The 27,188-nt window shown below is 51.7% G+C and overlaps 1 protein-coding gene across 2 annotated transcripts in view; it reads left to right on the forward strand.

The window, feature by feature from the left end:
• Window positions 1–27,188, forward strand: part of FAIM2 (Fas apoptotic inhibitory molecule 2) — a 51,021-nt gene that overhangs the window by 8,310 nt on the left and 15,523 nt on the right. The window contains exons 3-12 of one of the 2 annotated variants that reach the window (XM_073318640.1): window positions 3,845–3,948; window positions 4,707–4,771; window positions 5,298–5,351; window positions 8,685–8,735; window positions 9,472–9,511; window positions 10,882–10,919; window positions 12,165–12,252; window positions 13,084–13,179; window positions 17,949–18,002; window positions 21,106–21,251. In XM_073318640.1, coding sequence (XP_073174741.1) covers window positions 3,845–3,948; window positions 4,707–4,771; window positions 5,298–5,351; window positions 8,685–8,735; window positions 9,472–9,511; window positions 10,882–10,919; window positions 12,165–12,252; window positions 13,084–13,179; window positions 17,949–18,002; window positions 21,106–21,251 — 736 coding nt within the window. Of the gene's footprint in view, window positions 1–3,844; window positions 3,949–4,706; window positions 4,772–5,297; window positions 5,352–8,684; window positions 8,736–9,471; window positions 9,512–10,881; window positions 10,920–12,164; window positions 12,253–13,083; window positions 13,180–17,948; window positions 18,003–21,105; window positions 26,711–27,188 lie in introns of those variants that run through there. The other variant, XM_073318638.1, reaches the window with a different exon arrangement.

Genomic DNA, 27,188 nt, shown 5'->3' on the forward strand with positions numbered 1-27,188 from the left:
TCTGTGCTTCAGTGTCCTCATTTGTAACCTCCAGATGTTGACACCTGCCTGCAACACGAGGGGACTGTGGAGCTAAATTCGGAATTGCTTGTAAAGATCATGGAGAGCTTTGGATGGGCCGGGCTAGGGAGATGCAATATGGCCTTGGTAATCTCTTGGTAAACACTTCCTTCTCAGTGCCAGCGACTCTCTCCATTTCCCTGGGAGGTGCTAGAGAGGTGCAATATGCTCTTAATCTCTTGGTAAACACTTCCTTCTCAGCACCAGCCGCCTCACCAGCTACAAGATTTTTGTCATCTGTCCACACCGTGATTATTATCAACAGTGCCATCGGCTTCCAGTCAACTCACTTATCGTATTTACATCTCAGTGAATTATGTGAGATTGATCAGCCTCTGGCATTCATGGTACTTCTCTATCATCATTGTCTCTGTATGTGCCTGCCTGCCTATGTATCTGTCTAATTATGGTATTTCTCACTCTGTCTACCTGATCTGATGTACAGTATAGGATGGACTAATGGTTTGAGCACAGAGCTGGGAGCCAGAGATGACTGAATTCTAAACTTGACTTGTAGGCCTGTTCTGTGCCTCAGTTTCCCCATTTCGGTTATCCCTGACCCTCTCTCACTAGATGGCATTGCCTAGTGGCTAGAACACTGGACTGAGACTCAGGATGCCCAGGGTTTATTCCTGGCTCTGCCACTGGTCGGCTGGGTGACTCAAACAAGTCACTTCCCCTCCCTCAGTTTCCTCATCTGTAAAATGGGGATAATGATACTGACCTCCTTTGCAAAGTGCTTTGAGATCTAGTGATGATAAGAGCTAAGGATTATTATTCTGCAACAGCATCACTGGTTGCCACGGCTACTGTTACATCACCTCCTGCCCCCTACTGTCAACTCAGTCATCCAGATAGTCCCATGTATCTGAGGATTTCCCTGCTCTTAACCTTCCCATACATCAGGGGTGACATTTGCTGCAGGCCTGGCTCATGTGCACTAAACCTCAGTGATGATCCACGGGGCAGGTTTGGTTTTAGAATCATAGAAGAACCATAGAATCATAGAATATCAGGGTTGGAAGAGACCTCAGGAGATCATCTAGTCCAACCCCCTGCTCAAAGCAGGACCATCCCCAACTAAATCATCCCAGCGAGGGCTTTGTCAAGCCGGGCCTTAAAAACCTCCAAGGATGGAGATTCCACCACCTCCCTCGGTAACCCATTCCAGTGCTTCACCCCCCTCCTAGTGAAATAGTCTTCCCTGTTTGGGTGTCCTTATAGGCAAAAAGGGCCTCTTAATGAAGAGCTCTCCACGCAGGTGGTTTGGGAAAAGGTGTAGAAGGGACCTGGGTTCTCTCTGATCTCGGCTTAGTGCCAACTCACTCCATGACTGTGGGCGAGTCAGTCAGCCTCCCTGTGTGTAACTCACACCAGGGGCAGGGCAGAGGCCCTCCTTGAAAAAGCCGTCTGTGCCTCTGGGATGAAGTTATCTCCAGGGAAATGGGCTGTCACAAGAAGTGAGGCAGGCACCTGTTAATCTCAGGCCATTAGACAGCGCCAGGGGATTGCAGAGCTAGTTTAGCAGAGTGCTGTGGGTGACAGGGCAGATGCATCCATGTGGGAGTATTTAACATTCAGTGAAAGGTGAGGCTTCCGGCCATGGCTGGAAAGTAAGGGTATAATCTGAGGCCTCAGGGTAGCTATTAAAGATCCCATGACATAGTTCACCCTGTGTCTTGGCCACACTTCCAGTTTGGATAACTGGTTTCCACTTCTATAAATTCGCCCCAGAAACAGGATTCTGCTCCGCCTCTTGTTTGCTGTTCAAGAGCTGCTGCCCCCCCCCCCCGCCCCGGACACGTTTGAAACTTTCTTTTGATTTCATTAAAAACCAGTTCAAAAGCACGAAAAATGTTTTGACTGGATCGAGACAAACCAGTTTGTTGGATACAAACACATTTTTTCTTTTCGCTTTTCGACTTGCCGAACTTTTTCAAAAAAGGCTCGTTTTCTGTCCGCCTGGACACATTTCCCCGCTCCTCCCCCGACTTTTCAATCCATTCGTCCCCCTCGTCCCCCGTTGTCTACCCCCAAGCCGCAGGATACAGCCCGACGGTCAGGTCCTGGAGCAGCCTTCAAGTGGACCATTGATCTCCTGGCGTGGCAGAACTCGTCTGGGCTCAGTGGCCATTGCCGCCAGTGTTCCGAGGTTAACGGCTCTTCAGCTGAGTTTGTTGAACCAGAACGGGGACACACTTTTTCTTTTCTATTTTTGAGTTGTGGCTTCGTTAATCAACAGCTGCTTTTTTTTTTTTTTTATTACATTGGATTGTGACTGTTTATGTTGTCACATTCGGCAACTCCCAAACTGCTCGCTTAACAGACTTAAAACTTTCCATGCTCAAAGGGGAGGAAGGGGAAGGTTTCCAGAAAGGTATTCCCTTTCTAACAGTTACAGACCGCGGAGAATACAGGGCCCAGTGCTCAGCTCATCAAAGGTCTTTTTATGCCTCTCCGGCAATGTAAAGTGGACTCACAGTGGGTTTAAACTACCCCCTGAGAATCTGCTTTTGTGGAGGGCTTTGCCAGCTTAGGAGGTGGGTAGGGAGCCTGGCCAGAGGACACTATGCTGTGACAATTATCTCTTTTTCAGAGCCTATAGGGAGCCATGAGAGGTTAGGGTAGCCCAAAGGCTGCTCTAATATATACTGAGACTGGGCAGAGCCCTGCACAGTCCCAGAATACAGAGTGCAATGGTGGCCTAACGCCCTCTCGCCATGCCCAAGTTCAGGTAAAGATAATTAGGTGGGCAGTGTTCTCCAGGGCTCCCATCTGCGGAGTGGGTCACTGTATGACGTCAGCATTTCTGCTCCAGGACTCCCTCCGTGGGCTGAGGCACAAGGGTGTATGGGGCCATTTCTTCTTCTGTGGGACCCCCACCCAAATGTGGTACAAGAGAAGGTGACCTGGGGCTCATCCTTGGGGAGCATGAGGAGTTGCCTCGCTCGGCCTTGAGATCCCCATCCCCACAACACACAGCAGCTGAAATGTCTCCCAGCAGCCAGTTTGTCCAACGTCCTGTTGAAGGGACTCTTTCCTTCTGCTGAACGAAAGATGCCAGGCAGGCCGGTCATGTCCCACAGCTCCTGGTTGGCACCTGATTTCTCTGCCTCGGGGTGCGTTACAATGGAGAGGGAAGTCAAGCTCCGGAAGGCAACCGGTGGCTCTGCATTAAGTCCTGCCCGCCCACACCCTAGCATATGCAGTTGTTGCAGGGGGGCATGCTACTGTTCCGATCCTTTCGGGCCAGGGCAGGGCAGCTCCCAGGAGATCTGCACCTTTAGTTCTCCTCCTCTGCAGAGTGGCCCTTAACACTGTTGGAGCGTGGACAGCAAAACGCTTGTGCCTCTCAGCTAGGAGCTCCTGGGGAAGAGTCTTTTCTTCTCTTGCCCTTTCCTTCGGTCTTGATTTGTGTCTCAGGCCAGACATGGACTGAGGTAGCATCTGAGCTCAGGCAGGATTGGGAGGCAGTGGATAATTCGGAGTCAAAGCTACAGGAAGATGTCCTTGATATGGTTGGCTGGGTAGGAAGATCAAGGGCTCAGGAAGACAGGGTCTAAGCTGGGATGCCTAGCAGAAGTATCTCCCTAGGCTGGCAGTCCAATGTGTGTGGGAAACCTTGAGGTTTGTGTGTGGGGGGGAGTAATCCAGGCCTGCTATAAACTTTAATCCACCCCTGGTTTCAGACAACACCCCAGTGCCCCCTGGGGAAGAGGCAGGGCACAGTTGGGGTGAGGAGCAAAGCTGGGAGGTGTCATCTGATGTGCCTTTCTCTTTCCAGGTGCCAGCCCAAACTACGGCAGTGGAGGGTACCCAGGGGACACGGAGCTACTCACGACCTTCAACTGGGATGACAGAAATGTGCGCAGAGTTTTCGTCAGAAAGGTACCACCTGGGACAGCCTCCCAAGCTTATGTAGGGATGCGCCAAACCCTGGCTGAAGCTAATGGGCCCCAAGAGGAGGCGGGGAGGCGGCGGGGGAGAATGAAGTAAGACACAGCTCCACGGTCCCTGCCAGCACAATGATGCGCTAGCCTGGTGCAGGGCTTGGATGGCTCAGGCTGGTGAGACCCAGTGAGCGCCGTGCTGCAGGGCCTTAATGCTAATGTCAATCGGGGCACGTTCAGATCTGCGTCTGAGCTGCCTGGCTCAGGCCCACCTCTGCCCACTGTGGAGGGTGAGCCCCGAATGGTTAGTTAACGGTGTCCTGTTGGATCCTGGTGATACCGCAGGGCCGTCTCCATCACGCGTTTGGAACACATGTTCTTCAGGAGTATTAGGGCAGCAAAATGGTTCCTGGGCCAGATGGCGTCAATCAGCATAGCTCCATTGAAGTCAATGGATCTGACCCCCAACTGGGGTAAATCTGTGGAGCTCCAGTGAAGTCAATGGGGCCAGATCCCCAGCTGGTGTAAATTGGTGTTGCTCCACTGAAAGCAATGGGCCAGATTGCCAGTCGGTGTAAATCACACAGCCTAATTGATGTCAATGGAGCCACGTACATCACCTGAGGAGCCGACCGAGGATTTCCATCAGCGGAGGCTCCAGCCTCCTTCCATAGGGGAGCATGGGGGCGGAGTCTGCCTCTAGCCAGGCGTGACTGTTGACCCGCACTGACAAGATGCTGTGGTTTCTCGTTTCAGGTCTATGCCATTCTTATGCTCCAGCTGTCTGTCACAGTCAGCATTGTGGCTCTCTTCACCTTCTGGTAGGTTTCTGAGTTAGCAACAATCCTCAGCTCTGACGTCTTACTTGTGCACATGGGTATCTTTTCCTTGGGTATCGGTCACTCAGGTCCTTGAGTAGCTTTCACTTGGTCATTATCAGTTACTTGGCTACCTGGATAACTTTCCCTTGAGTGCTGTCCGTCACTCAGGTACCTGGAAATCTTTTCCATGGGTATTAACTGGCATTGATACCCGTGTATCATTTTATTGAGCGTTATCTGTCACTCTGATACCTGGATATTTTTCCCTTGAGCATTGTCAAGTCAGCCCCAGATATGCGGGTATCTTTCCCTTGGGGAGAAGCTTATCTATACTCAAGTAAGCAGGTCTCAAGCTCCCTGTAGCTCGGATAACTTAGTGTTTTGGGTGCGCATAGATCAAATTACATTTAGATCTCGTACTAGATCACCGTCACTTGGAAAAGTTCAGCAACTTGACTGTGAAGTGATTGCTGTTCCATGTCCCGTGAATGACCCCCCCACACTTTTCTTTCTCTTTCTCCTGCAGTGAGCCAGTCAAAGGTTATGTCCAGTCAAACCCAGCGTGGTACTGGGCTTCCTAGTAAGTATCTAATGCCTTTTCCCATTCAGAAATGGTAGAACCGATTGTGTATGGCTGAGTTTATTTGGAGGCATTTTTAGAGCCTGCTGCTGCATCTGAACACCTACCCCACATGCAGGAGAGGAAATTCACCTTTGAGACGAGAACAAACATGAGCTTGTGAAAAACAAGAAGTGTACACAGGAAACCTCAAAGTAACCTTAGCTGGAGTGTTTGCTGCTGTGCTGAGATGAGTGCAAACAAAACACTTAACGCTATCAAATGTACTGCAGGGCACTTTAAACAAAATATTGTTAGGTCCCACCAGGCAGCCAGTTTTGAAATATCACCGGTGTTGCTGAATTCAGTAGAAGCCAGAGCTGAGAGGATTTTCCAAGCTGCAGGGTGAAATGTTCAAAAGCGCCCAAGTGGCTTAGAAGCCTGACTCCCATTGACTTGAGGTCCTAAGTCACTTAGGCACCATAGACAAGTTTACTCATAATCTATCACTTTTTAAATTGATGAGAAAGACCAGGTGGCAAAATTCCACTGTGCCTTCACAAACAGGAGGTCAGACTGGATCAGAGGTGGGCAAACTATGGCCCGCGGGCCACATCCGGCCTGCGGGACTGTCCTGCCCAGCCTTTGAGCTCCTGGATGGGGAGGTTCATCCCCGGCCCCTCCCCTGCAGTCCCATGTCCTCACTGCTATTTTTAGTGAGCCAGTTAGGTCAAGCTAGTGTGGGTATGTCTACATTAGCTGCAAAATCACATCCCTGGCCGCTTACTTGTGCTTTGCCTGTTGCCATATTGGGGCCAGATCCTCAGTTGGTGTAAATGGAAGTCAAAGCTGCACAGATTTACACCAGCTGAGGTCTATCTTTCTGTCAGCCATTAAAGAATGCAACAAGCATAAAGGAAGAACGGAAAAGTACGTATGAGTCTGGATTGGAATGCACTGGATTCAAGCTCAGATCCCACCCACGGCGCATGCTGACCAGTCATCCGGCCTGAATAATCATGGAGAATGTATCTTTTTAGCTGAGCCCCGAGGTGTTAAAAATATTTGCCCATGTAGCATTTCCTGTGTCCTCTGCAAGGTTAGTGTCTGCATGCTGGCAGTTAATTAAGCAGGTGGAGTGTGAGATGCAAATGGCCATTAACAGGCCACGCTGAACCTGTTTCTTGTTAGTTCACACCCAAAACCCAGAGGTGAGAAAGTTGGAGAAAGACCCAAAATAGCAGCAGAAGGAGGAAGCTGGTGATGATGCAGTGTTCATGCCCTTAAAGGATAACATGTTCTCCTTAGCACTGGGAGCAAGGTTTGGTAGATCTGAGAGAGCCCCTTTTGAGAAGTGTGGATTCAGATCCTGTTCCAGATCTGAGCTTCTAATTAGGACCCATACTTGTTATCAAGGCAGGTTCCCCAGATATCTCTCCAGCTGCCTTTCCATCTCCTGGCCTCCTCATTTGTCCATATTCTTCCCTCGCAATTCAGGGAACATACCTGATGCCAGTCAGTGTTCTTTTGCAATCCCTACTTTGGGGAAAGGATCCTGGATCATGGAACTTCTGTCTTTCCTTTCCTTTCCTTTCCTTTCCTTTCCTTTCCTTTCCTTTCCTTTCCTTTCCTTTCCTTTCCTTTCCTCCACTCTACTTATCTATTCTTTCTTTTCTTCCTTCCTTCCTTCCATCCACCCACACATCATATCTCTCCGCTATCCATTCTATTGATCCTGTTGCTTTATTTATTCCCTCTGGGTCTGATTCCCATATATACTAAGAGCCCGTTACACCGCTCTGGCGGTGGAAAGGGGCCTTACGGTGGTGTGATTGTAAAGTCCATCCTCTTAAAGGTCCGTTTATACTGCCAGAGAGGCAGAATGAGGCCTGAGGGTAATGAAAATCAGGCCCTCTCTCTCTCTCTCTCCCCCTCCCCCTCTGTCTGTGGGAAGCCTCCTTCCACTCTTCCATGATTATTCCAGTCCCCAGCACTTTCTGTGGCTTCTTCCTGCAGGACCAGACCACAGATCTATCAATGGTGCATTTATCAAAGACTGTGAGGTTTGCCTCCCCGTTCACGTTCCTTATTTATTAGACACATGAGCGGCCAGTTTTCTGATTACCATCAATGCCTTTGGAACCTGCCTTCTCACCTACCGCTGGGTTGCCTGAGGCACTAGAGGTTATCGGTTTATCGTTACAGGATAGCTGTCGACCCTGTGGAAAAACACAGGGCCGTGTGATGCTCTGGGGAGGGATGGAGGATCCTTTTGTTGCTGGGAGAGGGTCAACTCTCTGGAGATGGTCAGTTCTGGAGATGGTCAATTCTCTGGAGGCGATCAGCTCTGGAGATGGTCAACTCTCTGGAGATGTTCGGCTCTGGAGATGGTCAGCTCTGGAGATGGTCAACTCTCTGGCAATTTGGCTGCTTGGTTTGTGGACCAGTTTAAAAGGTTTTGGGCTCTGTGCGGTATTCTCCCCTCAGATTCCTTTTCTTGTTGAATTTATTATTATTATTATTACTTATTTATGTATTATTGTAAAGGAAGGAGAGTCTGGTGGTTGGGGCACTAACTTGGGATTCAGGAGACTTGGGGGGCTGAGTTCTTGCCCTGCTACAGACTTCCTGTGTGACCTTGAGCACGTCACATAGGCCTAGATCCTCAAAGGTATTTAAGTGCCTAACACCCGGTGCCCAAGTATACCTCTGAGGATTTGGGCCTTCCTCCCTCTGAGTCCCAGTTCCCCTTCTGTGAAATGGGGGTTTATAGCACGGTTCTGCCTCAGAGGAGTGTTGCAATTGGAGACTAGGGCAATGGATGCCATACAAATACCGTAGGGTATGTCTACACTGCAAAAAAAACCCCGCCAGTGCTGAGTCTCAGAGCCTAAGTCAACTGACGCAGGCTCGCCCTCTGGGACTAAAATAGCAATATAGACATTCAGGCTCAGGCTGGAGCCTGGACTCTAAGCCCCACCCCTCTTGCCGGGTTTCAGAGCCCGGGCTCCAGCCCAAGCAGGGATGGTCACACTGCTCTGTTGAGCCCCGTAGCACAAGTCGAGTCAGCTGACCTGGGTTCTGAGACGTGCTGCCGTGGCGCTCTTTCTGCAGTGTAGACGTACCCTAAGAATAGGTCTTAAACCTCCTCCTTTCTCCAATCTGGATCTGGATGGTAAAGCCATTTCCCAGGGTGTTCTAAGGGAGTTCGGCTGTATAGCACCCTGGTGCGTCAGCAGCAAAACGCAGCAGGAACAATCAAGCCCGAGAGCGCTCCCTCTCCCATGTCAACCGCATTCAACACCAGGTTCTTCCTCCGTCACCCATCCTGTGTGTCTCTCTTCTTTCTCACAGTGCAGTGTTCTTTGTGACATACTTGATCCTGGCTTGCTGCTCCGGACCCAGGTAAAATACTTCCTTCTGCTTTAAACAACCCAACGAACTGACGTACTGGTGCTTGCCTATCATGGCTCCAATCCCGTCTGTTCCTGACTCAAGGGCTGCAGCACAAGCCAAAGTTGTATCTCCGAGCAGACGCAGCCCAGATTCTGCACTGTCTGTAGCAGAGGGGTTGCAGGCATGTCTGAGTGCGGCGGTATAGCAGGGGTAATGCAGTTATGTCTCCTTGCCAGAGATTCACGGGGGCCACGTGCTCCTAGCCAGCAGACATGATGCAGCTGTGAGCTGGTGCACGGAGCAGTTGTGTGTTGGCGCATGGCGGGGTTGTGTGCTGACACACGGGGCAGTTGCGAGTCGCTGCGTCAGAGCTGCAACTTGGGAGGAAAAGTCAAAGTTGGATTGTGACTATAATAGCAGAGGTGGTGCTGTTGCATCTGGGTGATGCACCGCCATAGACACTGTTTATTATTATAGGGTGAAAACGCTGCCGTCTTGTCCCAGAGCTGGGGATTCCTGGTTGCTTCGCTGTAATAAAGCGGATCCATCTGTGTTGCAACGTAGCAGTCCCCTGGGCGCAGCGCTATAGTTACCCAGCAGAATTAACGTCCCGTTGCCTCACCGGCATGTGCTGCACGTCTAATTCATTATGTAATTCGCGTTATGCAACCCCTTATGCAATGCCTTTAAACCACTCTGTTCTTTGGATAGTGTTGCTGACTGGCTCTTTTCACCTCACTTGCAGGAGGTACTTTCCATGGAACCTGATCCTCTTGAGTATCTTTGTAAGTAGGGTACCTGCACGGTAACTGACCTGCCCTTTTGGAGTGTCGTCAATTTCACAGAGATTAAGGCCTCCAGAAGGGACCATTAGGATCATCTTGTTCACACAGGCTGTAGAGATTGGCCCAGTAATTGCTACCTTAAACTCAATCCCTGCTGGTAGAACTAGATAAATTGAGATGGGGGGGGGGGTGCTCTGTAAAAAAAATAAATAAATAAAATTTAGGAGGAGGCTGGCCCAGTGGGGCAGAGGGGTATCTGGGTCCCATGCAGCCATGTGGAACTATGAAAGCATCATTCTTAGCCCTACGCATTGGGATGTACCCTCTTAAACCCCGCTTAGAAGGTTAGCATCCATCATCCAGAAACAGTCTCCATTAGGGCACCTGTTAAAGAGGTTTCGCTGCCTTCTTGACCACGCTGGGTGCCACGACTGGAGGAACTGAAAGACGTCTGCAATAAATGGGTGCCTGTCTCTGGATGGAGCCGAGCATCTGTCCGTAGTAAGCGAATGCAGCTTGCAGCGCTGCCGTAGCTGAGGGGGTGGATGGGGAGCAAAATGGGGCCAGATTCAGGAATGCCAGTTTCATCTTGGTTCCCAGCCTGTGGGATTGCAGCACCGCCCCATCGCAGCTGCCAACTCCGGTCTCTGGGTCGGAATAGCTTCTGCTGCCCCTCCGTGACTCCTAAGTGGTCCACATAACTAGGGTTGCCGACACGGTCATATTTAAAAACTGGACACTCCAGCAGGAGTGCCGGAACCTCCCTTGCACCCCTTTTCCTCCTGAGGCCCCACCCCTGCCCCACCTCTTCCCCCCAAAGCCCTGTCCTTGCCCTAGCTCTTCCCCTGAGGCCCCACCCTCGTCCACTCCTCTTCCCCCTTCCCCCAGTCACTCGCTGCTTTTCCCTTCCCACCCACCCCTTCCCGGGTCAGGAGGGACTTGCCTGCAGAGTCGGGGCTGGGAGCTGCAGCCACCCAACGAAGGCAGGAGGCAGCCCTGGATGAATAGGGGCTGGAGCGGGTGGTGACCCGGTGTCTCTCCACCTCTTCTACGTGCAATAACCGGACTGTGGGTGTCCGGTCAATAGATCTGACCGGACACTGTCAGGTCCCCTTTTCAACCTGACTTTCCAGTTGAAAACCAGGCAACCGGCCGACCTACAAGTAGCCTCACCACTGGGATAGGCCTGGACGAAGCCTACAGCCTTAGTGGCCAAGGGAACTGGAAAGCCTTCTGCAAGACCACCATTCTGCCTTCACCCCCCTGCCTCCATGAAGGACAATTATGGGACATCTCTGAGTAATTATTCATGGAGTAACTAAGTGCGTCTCCCAGTACTAACGGTTTCTCTTTCTCCCCCCCATCCCTAGACTCTCTCCATGTCCTATCTCACTGGAATGCTCTCCAGGTAGGTCAATCCGTTAGGCATCAGATTTCTTTTCCTTAGTTCGGCTCCATGTTCCAGCTCTTCCCTACAGCCCCCTGCCTTGGCTTCCCACGTTAGAATGATCTGAGCAACACCGGCCCTTTGTTCCTTTCTGAGCTGCTAACATAGCCAAGCAAAACCTGACCCTTCCTTTGACACCAGCTGCGACCTCCGGAGGAAGCCGGTGTGAACTCCATGTGTTTTGCCAACAGCTGGCTGTGGGGAAGCTCAGATCAACTCCAGCCCCAAAGAGAGCCCGCCCGCCACCACGCGTCGTTGCAGCGGCATTGGCTTTTGGGGAGTCCACTGCCACTCCTGTTGCGGCATTTCCAAGCAGGAGGTGCTGTCAGGAGAGGGGTGGGAATGCTGGCTCAGGGCTCTGCCATTCCCATCCTCTCCCAGCCGCTGTGTAGGGAGCAGAAGAAGTGTCTCTGGGACAGTCCCACCTCTCTTAGTGCAAAGCACAGAGGGACTATTAACAGATCCAGGCTCCTGCTGGAACAAAGAGGGATCGAGGGAAGCAAATTGCAGGCTCAAGGCTGGCCATGCCAGCAGTTTTCTTCCATCTATAGCAGAAGGAGAATCCACACATCAGTCATTTCTCAGGCTTTTCCATACCTATCTAGCCAGGAACCCCCACTGTTTATGCAAAAAGAACAGGAGGACTTGTGGCACCTTAGAGACTAACCAATTTATTTGAGCATAAGCTTTCGTGGGCGACCGCCCACTTCATCGGATGCATAGAGTGGAACATATAGTAAGAAGATATATATTTATATATACATAGAGACAACATGAAAAGGTGGAAGTAGCCATACCAACTGTAAGAGGCTAATTAATTAAGTTGAGCTATTTTCAGCAGGAGAAAAAAAACTTTTGTAGTGAGACTCAAGATGGCCCATTTAGATAGTTGACAAGAAGGTGTGAGGACACTTAACATCCATGCTCAAATAAATTGGTTAGTCTCTAAGGTGCCACTAGGACTCCTTTTCTTTTTGCGAATACAGACTGACATGGCTGCTACTCTGAAACCTGTCAATATGTGTAATGACCCAGTCACTGTTTATGGGAAGAGCAGGGTAATCTCAACCCCTGGTGCTTGTTTGCCTGACCCTTGCTTTATCAGCACACCTCTGCTAAGCCCCCCTGGGAGCTCCTAATTAGCTCTCTCCTTCCATCCATTTGTGGGATCTAATTAGAAATGGGGTTTCTGTGTTCCTTTTGCAGCTATTACAATACCACGTCAGTTCTCTTGTGCCTAGGGATCACAGCCTTGGTGTGTCTTTCCGTCACCATCTTCAGCTTCCAGACCAAGGTGAGACTATCCCAGCCTGTTGGGCAGGGGATGCATCTCAGAGCGGGGAGGGAGATCTCGGTAGGGAAAGAGGAGCTGACATTCATGCAGCAAATGGTTTGGCCAGGAAGTATGTATCTGGGAAAGCGGCTAAAGGCCATGGGGGTGTACAGGAGGGAATGTCTGACAGGGATGGGGGTTGTAGTATGGGTCCTGGGGGGTCTTGGATTTTGGGTGCGGTGGGATGACAATGCTGAGGTGCATAAGGATTGGATATAGGTGGGGAACTGTATAATAATTATAGGATTTGGAGTTATAAGGTCCAGAGTGTGATGGGTGCTAGGCTACAGGATTTGGGGTGTAGGTGGGGTATGTTGAGTCCTGGGCTATAAGGTTAAGGGTACAGGATTTGGGGTAGGCTATAAGAGTGCTGGGCTATAAGAGAGGGTTTGGGGTATAGGTGTGGGTATGAAGGGTGCTGTGTATAGGTGGGGTCTGATGGGTGCTGGGTAGGGGGCTTGGGGTTGAGACAGGGTCTGATGGGTGCTGGGGATGGAGTTTGGGGTCTAGGTGAGGTTGATGGGTGCTGGGTACGGGATTTAGGGTATAGACAGGGTATGGAGGGTGCCAGGTTTGGGGTGTAGGTGGGGTCGATGGGTGCTGGGTATGGGGTTTGGGATATAGGTGGGCTAGTGACTGACAGGGCGATGTGTGTGATGCTGGGTGAGTGGCTGGGCAGGGGGCATGAAGGAGCCAGCACCTTGTCGCTGAGTCCTGCCCTATCAGCCTTCACCTTGCCCACCGCCAGCGCCCCGAGCCAATCAAACCGACGGCCCCTTTTTACCTCCACAGTTTGACTTCACCTCCTGCCAAGGTGTCCTCTTCGTCATGCTCATGGTGCTGCTCTTCAGCGGGATCATCCTGGCCATTCTCCTCCCCTTCCACTACGTAAGTGACCTCTCCTCTCTGCGGACCCCAGGCTGCTACCATGGTGCCTTCTCCACAGGGAGGAGGTGCTTGCTGCTCAGCGTCAGATGAGGATGGCCCATGGTGCAAACCACGATGCAGCCTGATTCCTAGTTAGGAAGGACAGCCTCTCTTATTTGGGCATGGGGGTTAAAGGTGGGGAAGGACCTCCCTCCCCCACTTTGGCTGCTTCCTTGTCCTTCTCCAAACTCCGGGCTAAGCTCATCCCTTGGAGTAATTTGGATGCGTCTCCTGCTGGAGTCAACAGGTTCTGATCTGAGTTACAGCTGTGTCTACCCAATGGCGTCACACTGGATTGACACCAACGTAATCCAGATCAGAGTGACTCCGGGGGTACGTATGTGATCTGAGCAGCATTGCCTCTGGAAGGAGCGAATATTTCCCTCTAGCGGCCTGTAAGTGGGTGTGTCCCTCTCGCTACCCATCAGTATGTACATAGGCGCTGACTCCGTGTGCGCTCCGGGGCTGGAGCACCCACAGAAAAAAATTCTGGGTGCTCAGCACCCACTGGCAGCCCCATGGGTCAGCACCTCCCTCTCCCGCCCTGCTCCTCCTGCCCACTGGCGCTCCTGCCGAACAGCTCCTCCCCCTCCCTTCCAGCGCCGCCCGCCCGCCGTGATCAGCGGTTCCGCGGCCTGCAGGAGGCGCTGGGGGGAAGGGGAGGAGCGCGGGCAGGAAGAGGCGGGGGAGGGGGTGGGAAGAGGTCGGGCAAGATGGGGGCTTGGCGGAAGGGGTGGAGTGGGGGTTGGGCCTGGGGCAGAGCGGGGGCAGGAGGAGGGGGGGCGAGGTGGGGGCTTGGAGGAAGGGGTAGAGGCGGAGCAACCCCAGGATCTTAGTAAGTCAGCTCCCATGGGTATGTATGTAACTATTGCTACCTTTAGCCACCCGTAAGTGGATACATCCCCATAGATGCCCATAAGTAGGAGAAGTGTGGGGCATCTAGGCACAGCGAGGCTAGACAAACGAAGTGATGGCTCAGGGTGATAAACGAAGACTCTGAGTGAGCCAGAACCCACAGTAATTTGCCCCTTTATCAGCATTTTCCAGCCGCTGTAGAATTTCCAATGAGGATAAATTGCTGAACGAGAGCTCCCGCAAGGAGGGGGTGGGCGGAAGCAGACACAAAGGCTTGGAGTTTGGGGGCGCCGTCACAATCAATCGTGTTAATAATCGGGCCACCAGGAAGTGCAAACAGCTGAGCTGCCAAACCTCCCATGGGTCAGAAGCAGCTGCCAAGCGCGGGCGAAGGCAAAGGCAAGGAAGACTGGGGAGTCGCCCGGGGTGTCCTATCAAGGAATGAAGCATTCCAGCTCCCCACTCAGAAAAGAATTGCTCCAAGCCACTGTACGTTGGTGTTGCTGATTGGTTCAAACCAACTGGGTGTAAGATTGGAAGCTCTGTGGGGCAGGGACTATTATATTGTTCTGCGGTTGTCCAGTGCCTAGCTCTGTGGGGTCCTGGTCTGTGACTTCAATGCATATAAAAGTAATGAAAATAACGAATAACTCCCCGATATCCAGTCCTGCAGCGGCCCTTTCTCCTCCCCACAGGATCTGAGTAACTCCCCCTGAACCCCATGGAGTCACTCTGGATTTACATCAGTGTCACTGAGTAGCAGCGACTTGAACTGCTTTGGGGAAAAAAAATCCCCTCCCCACCCCCGCTTTGCTACTGCAGAGTTGAATAAACAGCCAGACCTTTTAAATCTCGGAGCTGAATATCAGCTTAGCGATTGTATTCAGAAAAAGCTAACAGATAAACTCAGGAAATTGCCCGTAGCTGGTTGACGCTGGGAACTGAAGGAGGTGATAGACAAGCCAGGTGCTGTGGGCAAATGTGATTCATTGTATCTAGCCCCATCCAGGGGGCAGCAGTGTGCCCGAGTGGTGGGCATACTAGACTGGGTCTCAAGAGACCTGGGTTCTATTCCTCCTGCTGGGTGATCTTGGGCAAGTCAGGGCCCCTCTCTGTGCCTCAGTTTCCCCATCTGCAAAATGGGGCTAATGATCCGGCCCTCCTTTGCAAAGTGCTTTGAGATCTACAGTTGAGAAGAGCTAGTTTATTATTATGCATCTAGTTTTCTCATCTAGTCCCATACACATCTATCTAGCTAATTTTCCTTCCTATGCACTGAACCAGATTATGTCCTAGGGATTTTTGGGAGTAGCAGCCCAGAATACCTGGAGGTTCAGGTCTCCCCTCCCCACCCCTAAATCCTCTAAGCCGTATAAAGCTCCATTCCCTTGTGGGTGGATGTCAGCCGTCAAAGATGGACATGGGGGACTTACTAGAAATGGCCCCAGTACCGCATTTCAGACTGTCCAATGTTGAGAAGTGGTGAGTAAAGAGCTGGGGTTGTGGTTCAGGTCCACATCGAGAACTAACCCCACATTGGAGGGCATCAAGACTGGGATTTTCAAAGTACCCTAAAAAAGTTAGGCACCCAAATCCCTTGAATATCAATGGGATTTCAGTGCCTAACTCCCTTAGGGTATGCCTACACTGCAGTTGGAGGTGTGATTGCAGCATATATAGACATACCTGAGCTAACTTTAATCTAGCTCATGCACAAAGCAGTTGCAGTGAAGGTGTAGCAGCCCAGACTTCAGTGTGGATGGGCTGAGTACGTACACACAGGCCCAGATTGCACTGAACCCCATGCAGCCGTGGCTCTACTGGTCCCTGAGCTAGCTGGAGTCAGGTTCGTTTGGGTTCGTCTGTGTATGTTGCAATCACTCTTGCGACTGCAGTGTGGGCATTTTTGGAAACCCAGCTCATGTGTTTTCGGTCCCTTTTGGATTAATGCCAGACGTCCTCATTCGGCCCCAACCTCTGCCCTTTGTGACTTGCCTGGGAGTGGCACTGAGCCTAGGCTGACACTCGAGTAACCGATAACGAGATCTGCTCCAACTGAATTAAAGGATTTGTTCCTTCCTGGGAGATTGGGTTGGCTGAAAATGATGACCTTTGCCCCGGTGTCACCGAAGCGAAAGGTACCAGGAGGTCCTGACTCCCATTCTCCCACTCTAATGACTACACCATATTCCCCTGCCCGAGCTGGGAAGTGAAGCCAGGAGCCCTGGCTCATAAATCAGCTGCTCTAACCAGTCCAGCACACCCCACTCTGAAAGCTTGGCTTAGAACCCAGGAGTGGCTTTCCTGTTAGCTGCTTTCACCACTGCACCGTGCTGCCCCCTCAAAACTGGGTGTAGATCCTTGCGCCCAGTTACATGCTTTAACCACCTTCCCTTCTCAAAGCTGGGAATGAAAGCCTGGAGTCCTGATGGCCAGTCCGCTGGTCTAACCACGGCACCACACTCTTCTTCCCATTCTGGGAACAGAACCCAGGAGTCCAGAGGCCCAGTCAGTGACTCTGACCCTTGCCCTGTATTCCCCTCCCCAGGCAGAGAATAGAACTCAGGAATCCTGATACTTAGGCCCCTGTTCTAGCCACTAAAGCACTGGCTACTGATCAGTGTGTTTGCATAAAACCAGCCATATCCCAGGGCCACGTGTGTGCGGCCAGCTCTTGTCACGCTCACCTACCTCGCCACCCTCCTGCCATCACCCCTTTGCCGCCATGTTTTCTGTCTCTTTCCACTCCGGCGGATGCTTCTGGCACCCGACGCTGTTCACCTGCAACAACGGTGTTGGTTGTTCCCGACCGACATCCTGCTACAGGTGGCTAATGACGGTGATTGATTGCAATGCGGGGGAGGAGGTGCTGGCATCCCAGCCTTTGACGTCTTGCTCTCGATCCAGGAGCTTTTATTTTGCAATTCTTCTGCGCTGAGCGCTCAACAGACGCTGGGAAATGTTGACAAAGGAGGACGTTGCCCAGAGTCTGGCAGCCTCCATTAATCGCTTTGGGTACCGCAGTTGTTTACTTGTATCTGACTGGGCTCTAGCAGCTTTCCCAGGGCTCCCCAAGCAGCTGGGCACGTTCCTCTAGGCTGGAGACGGCTGCATTCATCTTTGATCGCAGCTGCTTTAAGCAACTGTCAGCACTGGCCTCTGAATGGAACCTGTTCTTTCTTGAAGGCCACGTTCTTTAGCTGATGACTTGAGGACATGTAGCTACGAAGGCCAGTGATTTCAAAAGGGGCGTCTGATGTGGGGTGTCTCAGTGTGAGATGCCATGGATGGCAGAGCATTCGCCATGCCAGCTGAAGTCAATGGCAGCCTGGGGTGTGCACAAAGTGGGGGGAAGCAGGGGCACCCCCAATAATCGTCAGGGGCACAGAACTCCTCCGGCCCTGGGGGTGGGGGGCAAAGGGGGAGAGTGAGCTCCTGCCGGGGCAGTGTGTGTGTGGGGATGGATGAGGGAAGAGCGAACTCCGACCAGGCCTGAGGGGTGGGGGGAGAGGTCCTGCCTCTGAAAGTAAGCCCTGGGTGAATCAAGTTGGGCACCCAAAATCCTGATCCATGTGGTCCCTTTTCTAACTGTAAGGCCTAGGTGTGTGTGAGATCATGCCACTTCTTACGGCTCATTGTGATCCTTCTGTCACTGGCTCCTGTGCTCAGTGTGATCTGGTGGTTCCTTTGCTGGCTTAGGCGACCTGGGTTCTACTCCCATCTCTGCCACAGCCTTGCTGGGATACTGTGGGCCAGTCTCTGTGCCTATGCTTCTTTCCCAAAACTGTGTCCTCCATGTTGTGAGTCAAGCCCTCCCTTTTTGCTGGTCGGGTTTCTCCCTAAAGCTGACTGGTGTATTTGTCTCTTTCCTTTAGGTGCCGTGGCTCCATGCTATCTATGCCGTGCTGGGTGCAATTGTCTTTACTATGGTAAGTGACGCCGAATCCCAAGGAATGGGAGATTGAACTTGGCCAAATCAATCAATCAATCAATCGGGTAGCAAATCGCCTGTCCCTTGCAAGGCAAGACGAGCAGGGGGAAGGAGGTGGGGTGTTTGTACTGCAGAGCAACAGGGACGTGTTTTGGACTTTCCCTTCAGGAGACCTTCATGTCCAAAGGTGGATGACAAATAACAATCCATGGGATCATCTGGGCCTAGTCCCTAGTGTGCCTGTGTCTTTCCCACCACATCAGGGCAGCGTCTGGCCTGGCTGGTGGCCCTGGTTTAAGGCCAGTCATGGTATGGAATAGCGACGGGAGTGAGGTTCATCAGCACAGCTGGGAGAGTAGTTCAGGATGGAGGGGCCTTGGCAAAGCGGTGTGTGTCTCTGGGGGTGAAGCGGTCAGGATTGGGGCAGGGAGGCAGCGAGGGGGAAACCTGCTGGTGACGGAGCAGGCTGGGAGGAACTCTGCAGAGCTCCAAGAAGCAGAGACCTTCAGTGTTGCCCAACAGGGGCAAGAGAATGATTTGTTTGGATATTGATTGGGAGTGGGAGCTACAGCTAGACCTTCGTTACCTTGAAAGGGGATTGAACTTCTAAATTCCTGCCTGGAGGGTGACCCAGACCGAAACGGGCCACTGTGGGGCCAAGGAAGCCCAGTCACAAGGGGGCGCTGGAGGGAAGGGCCCCCTGCAATCCTGCATCCTGCCCCAAGGTGGGGCCCTTGACAAGGGGCACTAGCAGAGCTGTGGGTGCGGGCAGCCCGAGACTAGAGTAGCAGAGTGTGACACGGGGGCAGGATGGACATCGCTTGGCAGAGCCATGTGTAGAATTTAGGACTGAGATAGCAGGCGGAGAGGGGTGCTCCATTGCAGCCCGGGAGGGGTGGACGTGGTGTCAGAGCTGTGGGTCCCATGCAGATCTCCCTGCCCCCACTCCCGAGGCCCCTACCCTTTTGGGTCAAAAATACTTGCTTTATTATACCAAAAACAAACGTTGGGCCCGTACACGAGGGAGCTTCCAGGCAGCTTATCGAGCAAGTGTTTCTCCAGAGCGTACATTAGCAGAACCACGTTTGCCGTTCGGAAAGCAGGAAGCACCCGCTGAAGGTGCCACCCCAAATGGGGGGTCAGGAGGACAGCTGCCTTGGGGCGAGGCTGTGCCATCTGGGCCTGCGGGGAAATACAATAGCAGTTGAGCAATTCTTTTAATAGCTAATAAAGTCAGTTATGAAGAACTCAGATGTTTTACGATCGCCCTGTAAAATGTGCCCAGGGTTAAATGGGATATAACTGGCTCGTAAACATATACAATCAGACCCTCAACTGCTGAAGCTGATGGACCGGGCCTCTCGGGCCAATTATTATTTCTGTCACAGAAGCCCTTAGGAGACCCAGACCCCATTGCGCTGGGCATTGCATCTTCACACACGCTGCCCCAAAGAGCATAGTGCAACCAGAAAAGGTGCAGGGATGCGGCGAAAGTTGATAGATGAGACAGACGTAAGGTGGTAGGGGGAATTGGAGGCTCAGAGGCCAGCCCAAGGTCACACAGGTTAGCAGCAGAGCCATTCAGGTCCCTGATTCCCCACCTCCTAGACCGGGCCCCCTCTCTGCGCCGTTTGGCAAAGTCACCCAGTCACCGTGGGGGGAGGGGAAGGGTATAATTCTTTATAGCTGTAGCGTGACTGTGCCTGGAATGTTGTGCTGGGTTTGGGACAGCACGTTACCAGGCGGGTATTGCTCAAGTGGGAGGAAATGCAGAGAACAGCAACAGAAACAATCCCGGGGCTGGGGGAAGGGACTCGCAAGGAAGAATCAGGCTCCTTGGCCAAGCGGCAGCCAAGACGGGGGGGCTCCGGGGGTGAGGCGATGGAAGTCCCTGAAGGTAGTTAGCACCAAGGAATTGCTGGGGGTGGGGTATAACCGGGAGGAATGGAATGAAACTAAGAAAGGAGGTAGCATCAGCATAAGTTGCTTGACCATGAGACCTGTGCTGCTGCGGAGTTGTCACCCCAGGGGACGTGGCCAAAGCTCCGTGGGTTAGAACCTGCAAACTGGACAAGACAGAGCCCTCGGTTGTACGCGATGTGGCTCGGGGCCAGGTCACTGTGGTGAGAGAGGGCAGCCCTGCTGGGTGCAAAGGCACTGGCCTGATGGCATGTGAGTTGCCCTGGGGTTATCAGAGAAGTCCGTGGCAGAGGTGGAGTGGAGCCAGGCAAAAGTTTAGTAATAACCTGAAACTCATAGAAACAGTTGCTTAAGGATTGCAAAGCTTAGGAGGTCATGAGTTTCAGTAGCGAGCCTGCAGGGTCCCTGGTTCTAGGCCCCCCTCACCCTTGTCCCCCTGGAACACAGTGACCCTGATGCTTTCAGTCACTCCAGTCCCCTTCATCTGCATGTCACCTCATCTGTTGCTGGTACCAGACTCTAGCAAAGTGGGTGCATGCCAGGGTGGCACTCAGACAAAGAGGTTTAGCTGACCAGTGCCTGGCTGCTGTTTAGCCTGGAAATTAAGATTGGGTTCTCAACTCCCACATGGAGAGAGCCCTCCCTCCTTATCCTCAGCTGGAATTGAATTGCCCAGCGCTATGGGCAGGGCTGGAGTGAAACCAGTTTGGGTCACTGTTGTGACCTGCTTCCATGAGCCATACTGGGAGCTGCATCCTTAACAAAACAGCGCATAATTCCTCCTGCATCTTCGACCACCTTGGGAATAATCCAATGCACTGCGGGATAATGGGGTGGTAGCCTGGCCAAATCTCCTTTTGGAGTGTAGCAATATTTATCCACTCCCCTACACAAGTCACCCAGCAGGCCAGTGGGAGAGTAAGGACTTGAACCCAAGTCTCCTGAGTTCCCATTTGCTGCTTTGCCCGCTGGGCCATGCTGCCTCTCCATGATAAAGTTTTGAAGTGTTGTCATGGGGTGGTAAACAGCAGCTGAGTTCCACCCAAGAACCAGCTGCATTTTAATAGTGGGTATAATTAAGCAATTCTCGTAGCTGTTGATTGGGCTCCTTGGGGGCAAAAGGGTCCTGTGGCAAGCATGCGATGTCTTTGTGGGTCTGTTTTCCCTCTCTCTCCCCTCAGTTCCTGGCATTCGACACGCAGCTGCTGATGGGGAACCGCCGGTACTCACTGAGCCCAGAGGAATACATCTTCGGAGCCCTCAATATCTACCTGGACATCGTCTACATCTTCTCCTTCTTCCTCCAGCTCTTTGGCTCCAGCCGGGAGTAAGTGCAGTGAGAAAGCGTCTGTCCTCGCCCGGCGAAACAGAAAAATGTTAAAAAAAAAAAAAAAAAAAAAAGAGGGGAAAATTATAGCCAACCTTTCTGGTCCCTTTGCCAGCTCCATTCCATCTACTGAGCAACCTCCCTGGTTCCTTCTGCAGCCTGTACATATGCTGTTAACCCTTTGTGACCCAGAAAGCAAACTGGAGTGGAAATGCTATGCTTCCTCCCACCCCCTGAAATCAAACCAGAGCAGGGTCGGTAGTGCCGGCAGGGCAGAAGTCTGGGCTCTCCCATTTGCAAAGGTTCCCCTTCTGGCTTCGGGACATTATTGCATGTAGGCACGGTATGCTGTGTGCTGCTGAGATGCAGAGCCTGGCTGTGAAAGGGGAAAAGATGGGGGCTGGGAATTTGTTGGGGTCCTGGCAGGAGAACCAGCAGCTGAACAAAAGAAGGGAGTAGGTTAGGGTTCCAGGATTGCAAAGGTATCCACCTTCCCGCCTCCGTGCGCAATCTGAGTCATGTGATTCCAGTAGAGACGCAGCCTAGAAGTGAATGGCGCCTCTTGGTAGTCCCGCTAGCAGTCATCCACCTGCTGCGAGAAGAGCAGCCCCCTAAGAGACATCCCCAGCACCCTCCAGGCCTTCCTGTGTCTCCTTTCTACCAGACCACGAAACTGAGAACCCCCTTTCCTCCCATAATGCCTCCCAGGCCAGGCTGATCACTGATGTGGGACTCACCTACCCAGCCAGCTGCCTCAGGGGGTGAGTAGATTGGAGCTGTCTGAGGGATGGGCCCCAGGCGGGATTGCAAACAGGTGTCAAGGGGTCATGATACCAGCTTGCCCTTTCTATATCACTAAATGGGGAGGGAAGATAGGTCCCAGTTAGATCCTGGCTAGATGGGAGCCAGGTCCTGGAGTCCTAGGATGGAAAAGGTGAAGCACCAGCCTATGCAAAGCCAGGAATCCTGTGTCCCTGGGGAAGATGGCGAGATTGGACGAAGACCCTAGGGACTCATGGATTCATTAGTGTCCTACAATAATGGCTTCGAACTCTAGATGCTCCATCGTACAGTGCATCCGGGGTCACCACCACCACGAATGCAGTTGTATTGCTTGGTGAGCATGCACAGCTTGGAAGGGCAGAGAGGTGTCTGCATCACACCCTGGTGGTACTGCACGGATGCCCCCATGCAAGCTCCCCAGACTGCAGATTGGACAGCAGGTGCTGGAGAGGTCTTCTTTCTAACCACTGGAGAGCATCACATCCACCAGCAGGGTTGGGTGGCATTAATGCTCTTGAACAAGATTCCCTGACCCCCTCCGTCCTCCATCGCAGCAGGGCAGCAGAAGGTTCCTTCTCCTGAGGCGACTTCTGAGATGCTGAAACTATGGAGCTTGTAAACACTGACGTTACATGAGTCACCCAAGAACGGGGTGCCAGCTGCAGGTCCCTTAAAGCTGGATCTCAAGCAATTGCCAGGCCTGCTACGTGTGAGCTGGCACAAAGCATGACGAGCTAGATGTTTCTTGCACTACCCTTTGCTGGTGAGCAGATGTTTCAGCACCTCTCCTCAGAAGGCACTTAGTACTCAAGGAACAATAGCTGACGTGCGGCCTGTCGCTAAGGAGAGAGAGTCTGATGAGTTCTGCAGGGACAGAACCAAATGAAGTTGGACCAAATACCAATATCCCCGTTTAAAAAAGTCCATTCTACCAGCGTGAATAACGTGGCAGAGGAGCTGATCTAGGGTTATCCTGCCCCATTGTTACATGTTCAGGGGAACCCAATGCAGTTTTGAAGAAGGAAACTGAGGGATACACCCAGGAGTACCCAGGAAATACCCACATCATTTAGTGAGGGCTACCGAGGTGGCATTCCAAGAAACCACTTGGAATAGAGTGCCAGGTCTTAGTGTGCTTGTGCCAGGTTGTAGGACCCTGAGGACAAAAAGAGCTGTCCTGCTGACTCATCCTGGCAGCTAGATCAGGTGGATCCTATTAGCCTCAACCCAGGATATAAAAGGAATTTTTGAGTGTCTCCCTGAGACAGAGAAAGCACTAGGGTCAGGAACAGAGGAGGCCCTTCAGGGAGCAGTTGCAGAAACAGCAAAACTCATGCGCAAGCTCCGGTGAGACGTTTCTAATTGTTGTTATGGACCTTAAAGGTAGAGGGGACACTAGGAAAAAGGGTAAGTTTGGACTTGAGCCTGGATGTGTGAGGAGAAAAGGGGGAATGCCCATGCTGCTGACACAGAGTGGCACCCTGAGAAATGCCCACTATCCGGATGGATCACTGAGGATGACCCAAGAACCACCCAGGCGGGGCTCTCTCTCACAGAACTAACTGAAATGCCAGGTAGTGAAAGCAGCCTCTTTGCTATTCAGCTATCCAGGCCCTTATTTTCAGCTCCCCTGCCCTCCAAGCTGGGCCCTTTGGACAACCCCGAGTGCACCAGTATCTTTCCATCTTTGCCCTGTTAATATCCCCCATTTGGAAATCAACTGGCTAATTAACGGTAGGGCCCCAGGCTGAGATAAGATAAGAGGCATTTAATGCTTATTTAAAAGGCGATCTCTCCCCTGATAGGGCCCTTTATCTGAAATCTCCCTGGGAAGACCAGGGCATGTGCGTCAGCAGGTTGCTTCTAGCCATTCCAACCCGCTGGAGGGGGAACCTGTGCCAAGATCTCCATACTGTACATTCCTTCTCTGCTGCTGTCCTGCTTCCCAGGCATGCACACGCCTTCCACACGTGCCTCGGCCCCGCGCTGGGCGAAGCAGAGGAAAGTTACTGTGCACAGGGTTGTAGGAAGTAAATCTCATGTTCCTTTACTGCGCCTCTGCTGATCCCTTATGTTCAGAGATAATCCTGCTCTTCCCACACCCCTGTCCCTCCCGGTTCCTTATTGCCTGATCCAAGGACATCACTTTTGTACACATTCAGGACACAGCGCGGGCACTCTACCAGGGGGATGGGCGTCTGTGGAAGGCTCCATCTGCAGGGACTTAGAGATGCGGCAAAGTGCAGCCCCTCTGAACTTCACAGCGACAATGCGGGAGAGTTGATGGTGTCGTTCTGGATTTACAGCAGTGGGGACAGAGCACAGGATTTGGCCCCTCTGGGTTGTATGTCGACATGTCAGTTGGAGGTGTGATTGCAGCTCGGGTAGGCATACCTCTGCTGGCTTGAATCTAGCCAGCGGGGTTAAAAATAGCAGTGAAGCCCTGGCAGGGTGGACCCCGGCACGGGCTAGCAGTGTGAGTACATACCCTGGCTTCCAGGTGGGCTTGAACAGCCCGTACTGCTGTTTTTAGGTGTGCTCGGTGGTTGAGGGCAGGCCTACCTGCCACCATTACAGTATAGACTCCGGCTGGGTCAGCATCCTGAGAGATCTGCTGGCAGAAAGTGGCAGCTGTTTACTCAAGTTATACTTCTTGGTAATAATAATTAGCACTTACCGTCTTCAGAGCTGTTTACAGACATATAGGCCAAAATCATCAGCAGTGGCCAGTGAGTTTTATTATTATTATTTTGTGTTGCCGTAGCCCCTGGAGCTCACAGATCAGGACCCCATTGCTAATGGACGGTTAAAATGCTACGAGTTTGATTCCCTTACATTCTGGGGAGATCAAAAGAGCAGAAGAGATAAAGTGCTGGCTGCAGAAGCTTTCCAAGCCGGGACCCAGTTCACCATGGCCCTGCGACATGACTCTTCATTTACACCAGTGCAAAGTGGGCACAAAATGCAGGTGTAAATGATGACACATGGTGCAGGTTTAGCAGAGAAGCAGGCCTGATTACTACCAGGTGAAAGGAGAGAGCTGGGTTCATACTGGTCCCAGCACAATTTGCTTCTTAACATATTCGCCCTGCCTGTCTCCTTGAGAATGAGTTCTTACAAAAGACAACCCCTAATCCACAGATTCCTTTATTTATGAAATCCCTATGGCCTGCAAAGGAAGCTGCAAATAGGCTGTTATATATTGTAGCAAATCCATGATCACATTGGCTCTTCCTAGATGTTGCTGCACTGCACGCAGTGGCCATTTAGAACTTCACAGTGACAGTAGGGATAGACCATGGATCTTTCTAGTCCAAAAGCCCAACCCACTGGGTGAAAGGAGAATCTCCATTAGATGCTGGCAGTATAGGGCCTATGACACACATATGAATTATGTTTCTATCTTGTAGAGTGTGGTGGTGCACGTATATATTAACTGGGTCAGTGCAATATCTTGCACAGGATGCTGCAACCCTTAATACAGAGAGGAGGGTGGAGGAAAGGAAATAAGTGCCCTGACAAAGAAAATTATTGAGCACTTGGAAACAGGGGACAGATGGTTTGAGGGATGCGATTACAGGGGAGAAATTGTCTGGATATCCCCCTCACCCCCTAGTCGAACCCTCTCTGCAAGGATCTTAGCAGAAACTGAAAACACAGTTTACCTCATTACCTACCCCCAGACAGCTACTGCAGAGAAGGGCAAATGCTTCCCTCTGCACCTAGGCCAGGGCTGATTTTTTGAGGCATTAGCAACCTCCTGAGTTGCAATCTTCCAGCCTGAGAAGGACCCGGATGTGGACAGTCACATACTTTAAGGAAAAGTCCAAATCCAGGTCCAAACTTTGCAGCTGCCTCCCGTCTCTACAATGGGTTGAATCAGAACCCTGAATCCAAATGCCTCCTGGACTTCGGGAGAAATTTGGATCTGGCTCCTGGTCCAAACTTTGCCCCCTCTCTCTACAAGCGGCTTGATCCAGATGCCAGGTATACTTTGGGAGAAGCCCTGATCTGGATCCCAACGTGGCCACTTGGCCCAATCTCTTCTGCAGTGTGGAGTGATTCACCTTTCACCACCAAGGCCTGACTTGCTGCTACTGCAGTGGAAAACACCTGCATGGCACCTGCTCGTCTCTCTCCAGGGGAAAACAATTAAACCAGAATAGCTTGCTGCCCCTTTGTGTTTCTTGGTGGAATTGCAGGGGCTCTCATCCTTGCATGTCCCATCTGTTCCGGTTGCTGCTGTCACTGATGCTATTTAGCCTCCTCTGTGGATTTCAGCCGATCCAGCTCTCCAAGCAAGGGCCTGATCCTGTTCCCCGTTGAAGCCAGCAGCAAAAGTCCCTGGCGCTTAGATACAACAGGGATGAGGAACATGTTAGCACCGAGAGGGACGAAGTCTCTGTTGGTTTCAGTGACGCAGGATAGGGGCCCTAAGGGAGACATATCAGAGGGCAAGGGCTGGGTTTTCCCTACAGGGGCTTGGGTGATGCGGGATTGTTTGTCTCCATCCATACAGCTCTTCTTGCTCTGCACTTGTTCTCGAGCCTCGAAATCCCAGCTCCACCTGTGACCAGTGCACTCCTCCCTCCCTCCTTCCATTCCTTTGATTCTGTTGTAAATAAAATTTTGTATTTTCTCTGGACATTGCTAATAAATTGTTGCAAAACTGGGAAGATCCTTGTTTTTCTTTCTGGTGGAGGCGAGGGTGGAGGCAGAATAATGTACAGCAGGCTTTGTAGATTAGTTGTTGTTTTTTTTTTTTTTTAAGGCCAGAAAGAACCTTTAGATCATAGATTCTAAGGCCATATGGGACCACTGTGATCATCTAGTCTGACCTCCTGTATAAAACAGGCCAGACGATTTCATCTGCTTACTCCGGGATTGAGCTGAGTAACTTGTGTTTGACTAAAACATCTCTTTCCAGAAAGGCATCCAGGCTTGATTCAAAAACTTCAAGAGATGGAGAATCCACCACGGCTGTATCACTCTCAGTGTTAAAACAAAGAGGGCCTTATTTCTCATTTGACTTTGTCCAATAATCACCCTCAGTGTTAAAACAAAGAGGGCCTTATTTCTCATTTGAATTTGTCTGGCTTTAACTTCCAGCCTTTGGTTTCTGTTCTGCCTTTCTCTTCTAGATTAAAGAGCTCT

Source organism: Lepidochelys kempii, chromosome 20 (assembly GCF_965140265.1).
Source record: "Lepidochelys kempii isolate rLepKem1 chromosome 20, rLepKem1.hap2, whole genome shotgun sequence".
Lineage (NCBI taxonomy): Eukaryota > Metazoa > Chordata > Testudines > Cheloniidae > Lepidochelys > Lepidochelys kempii.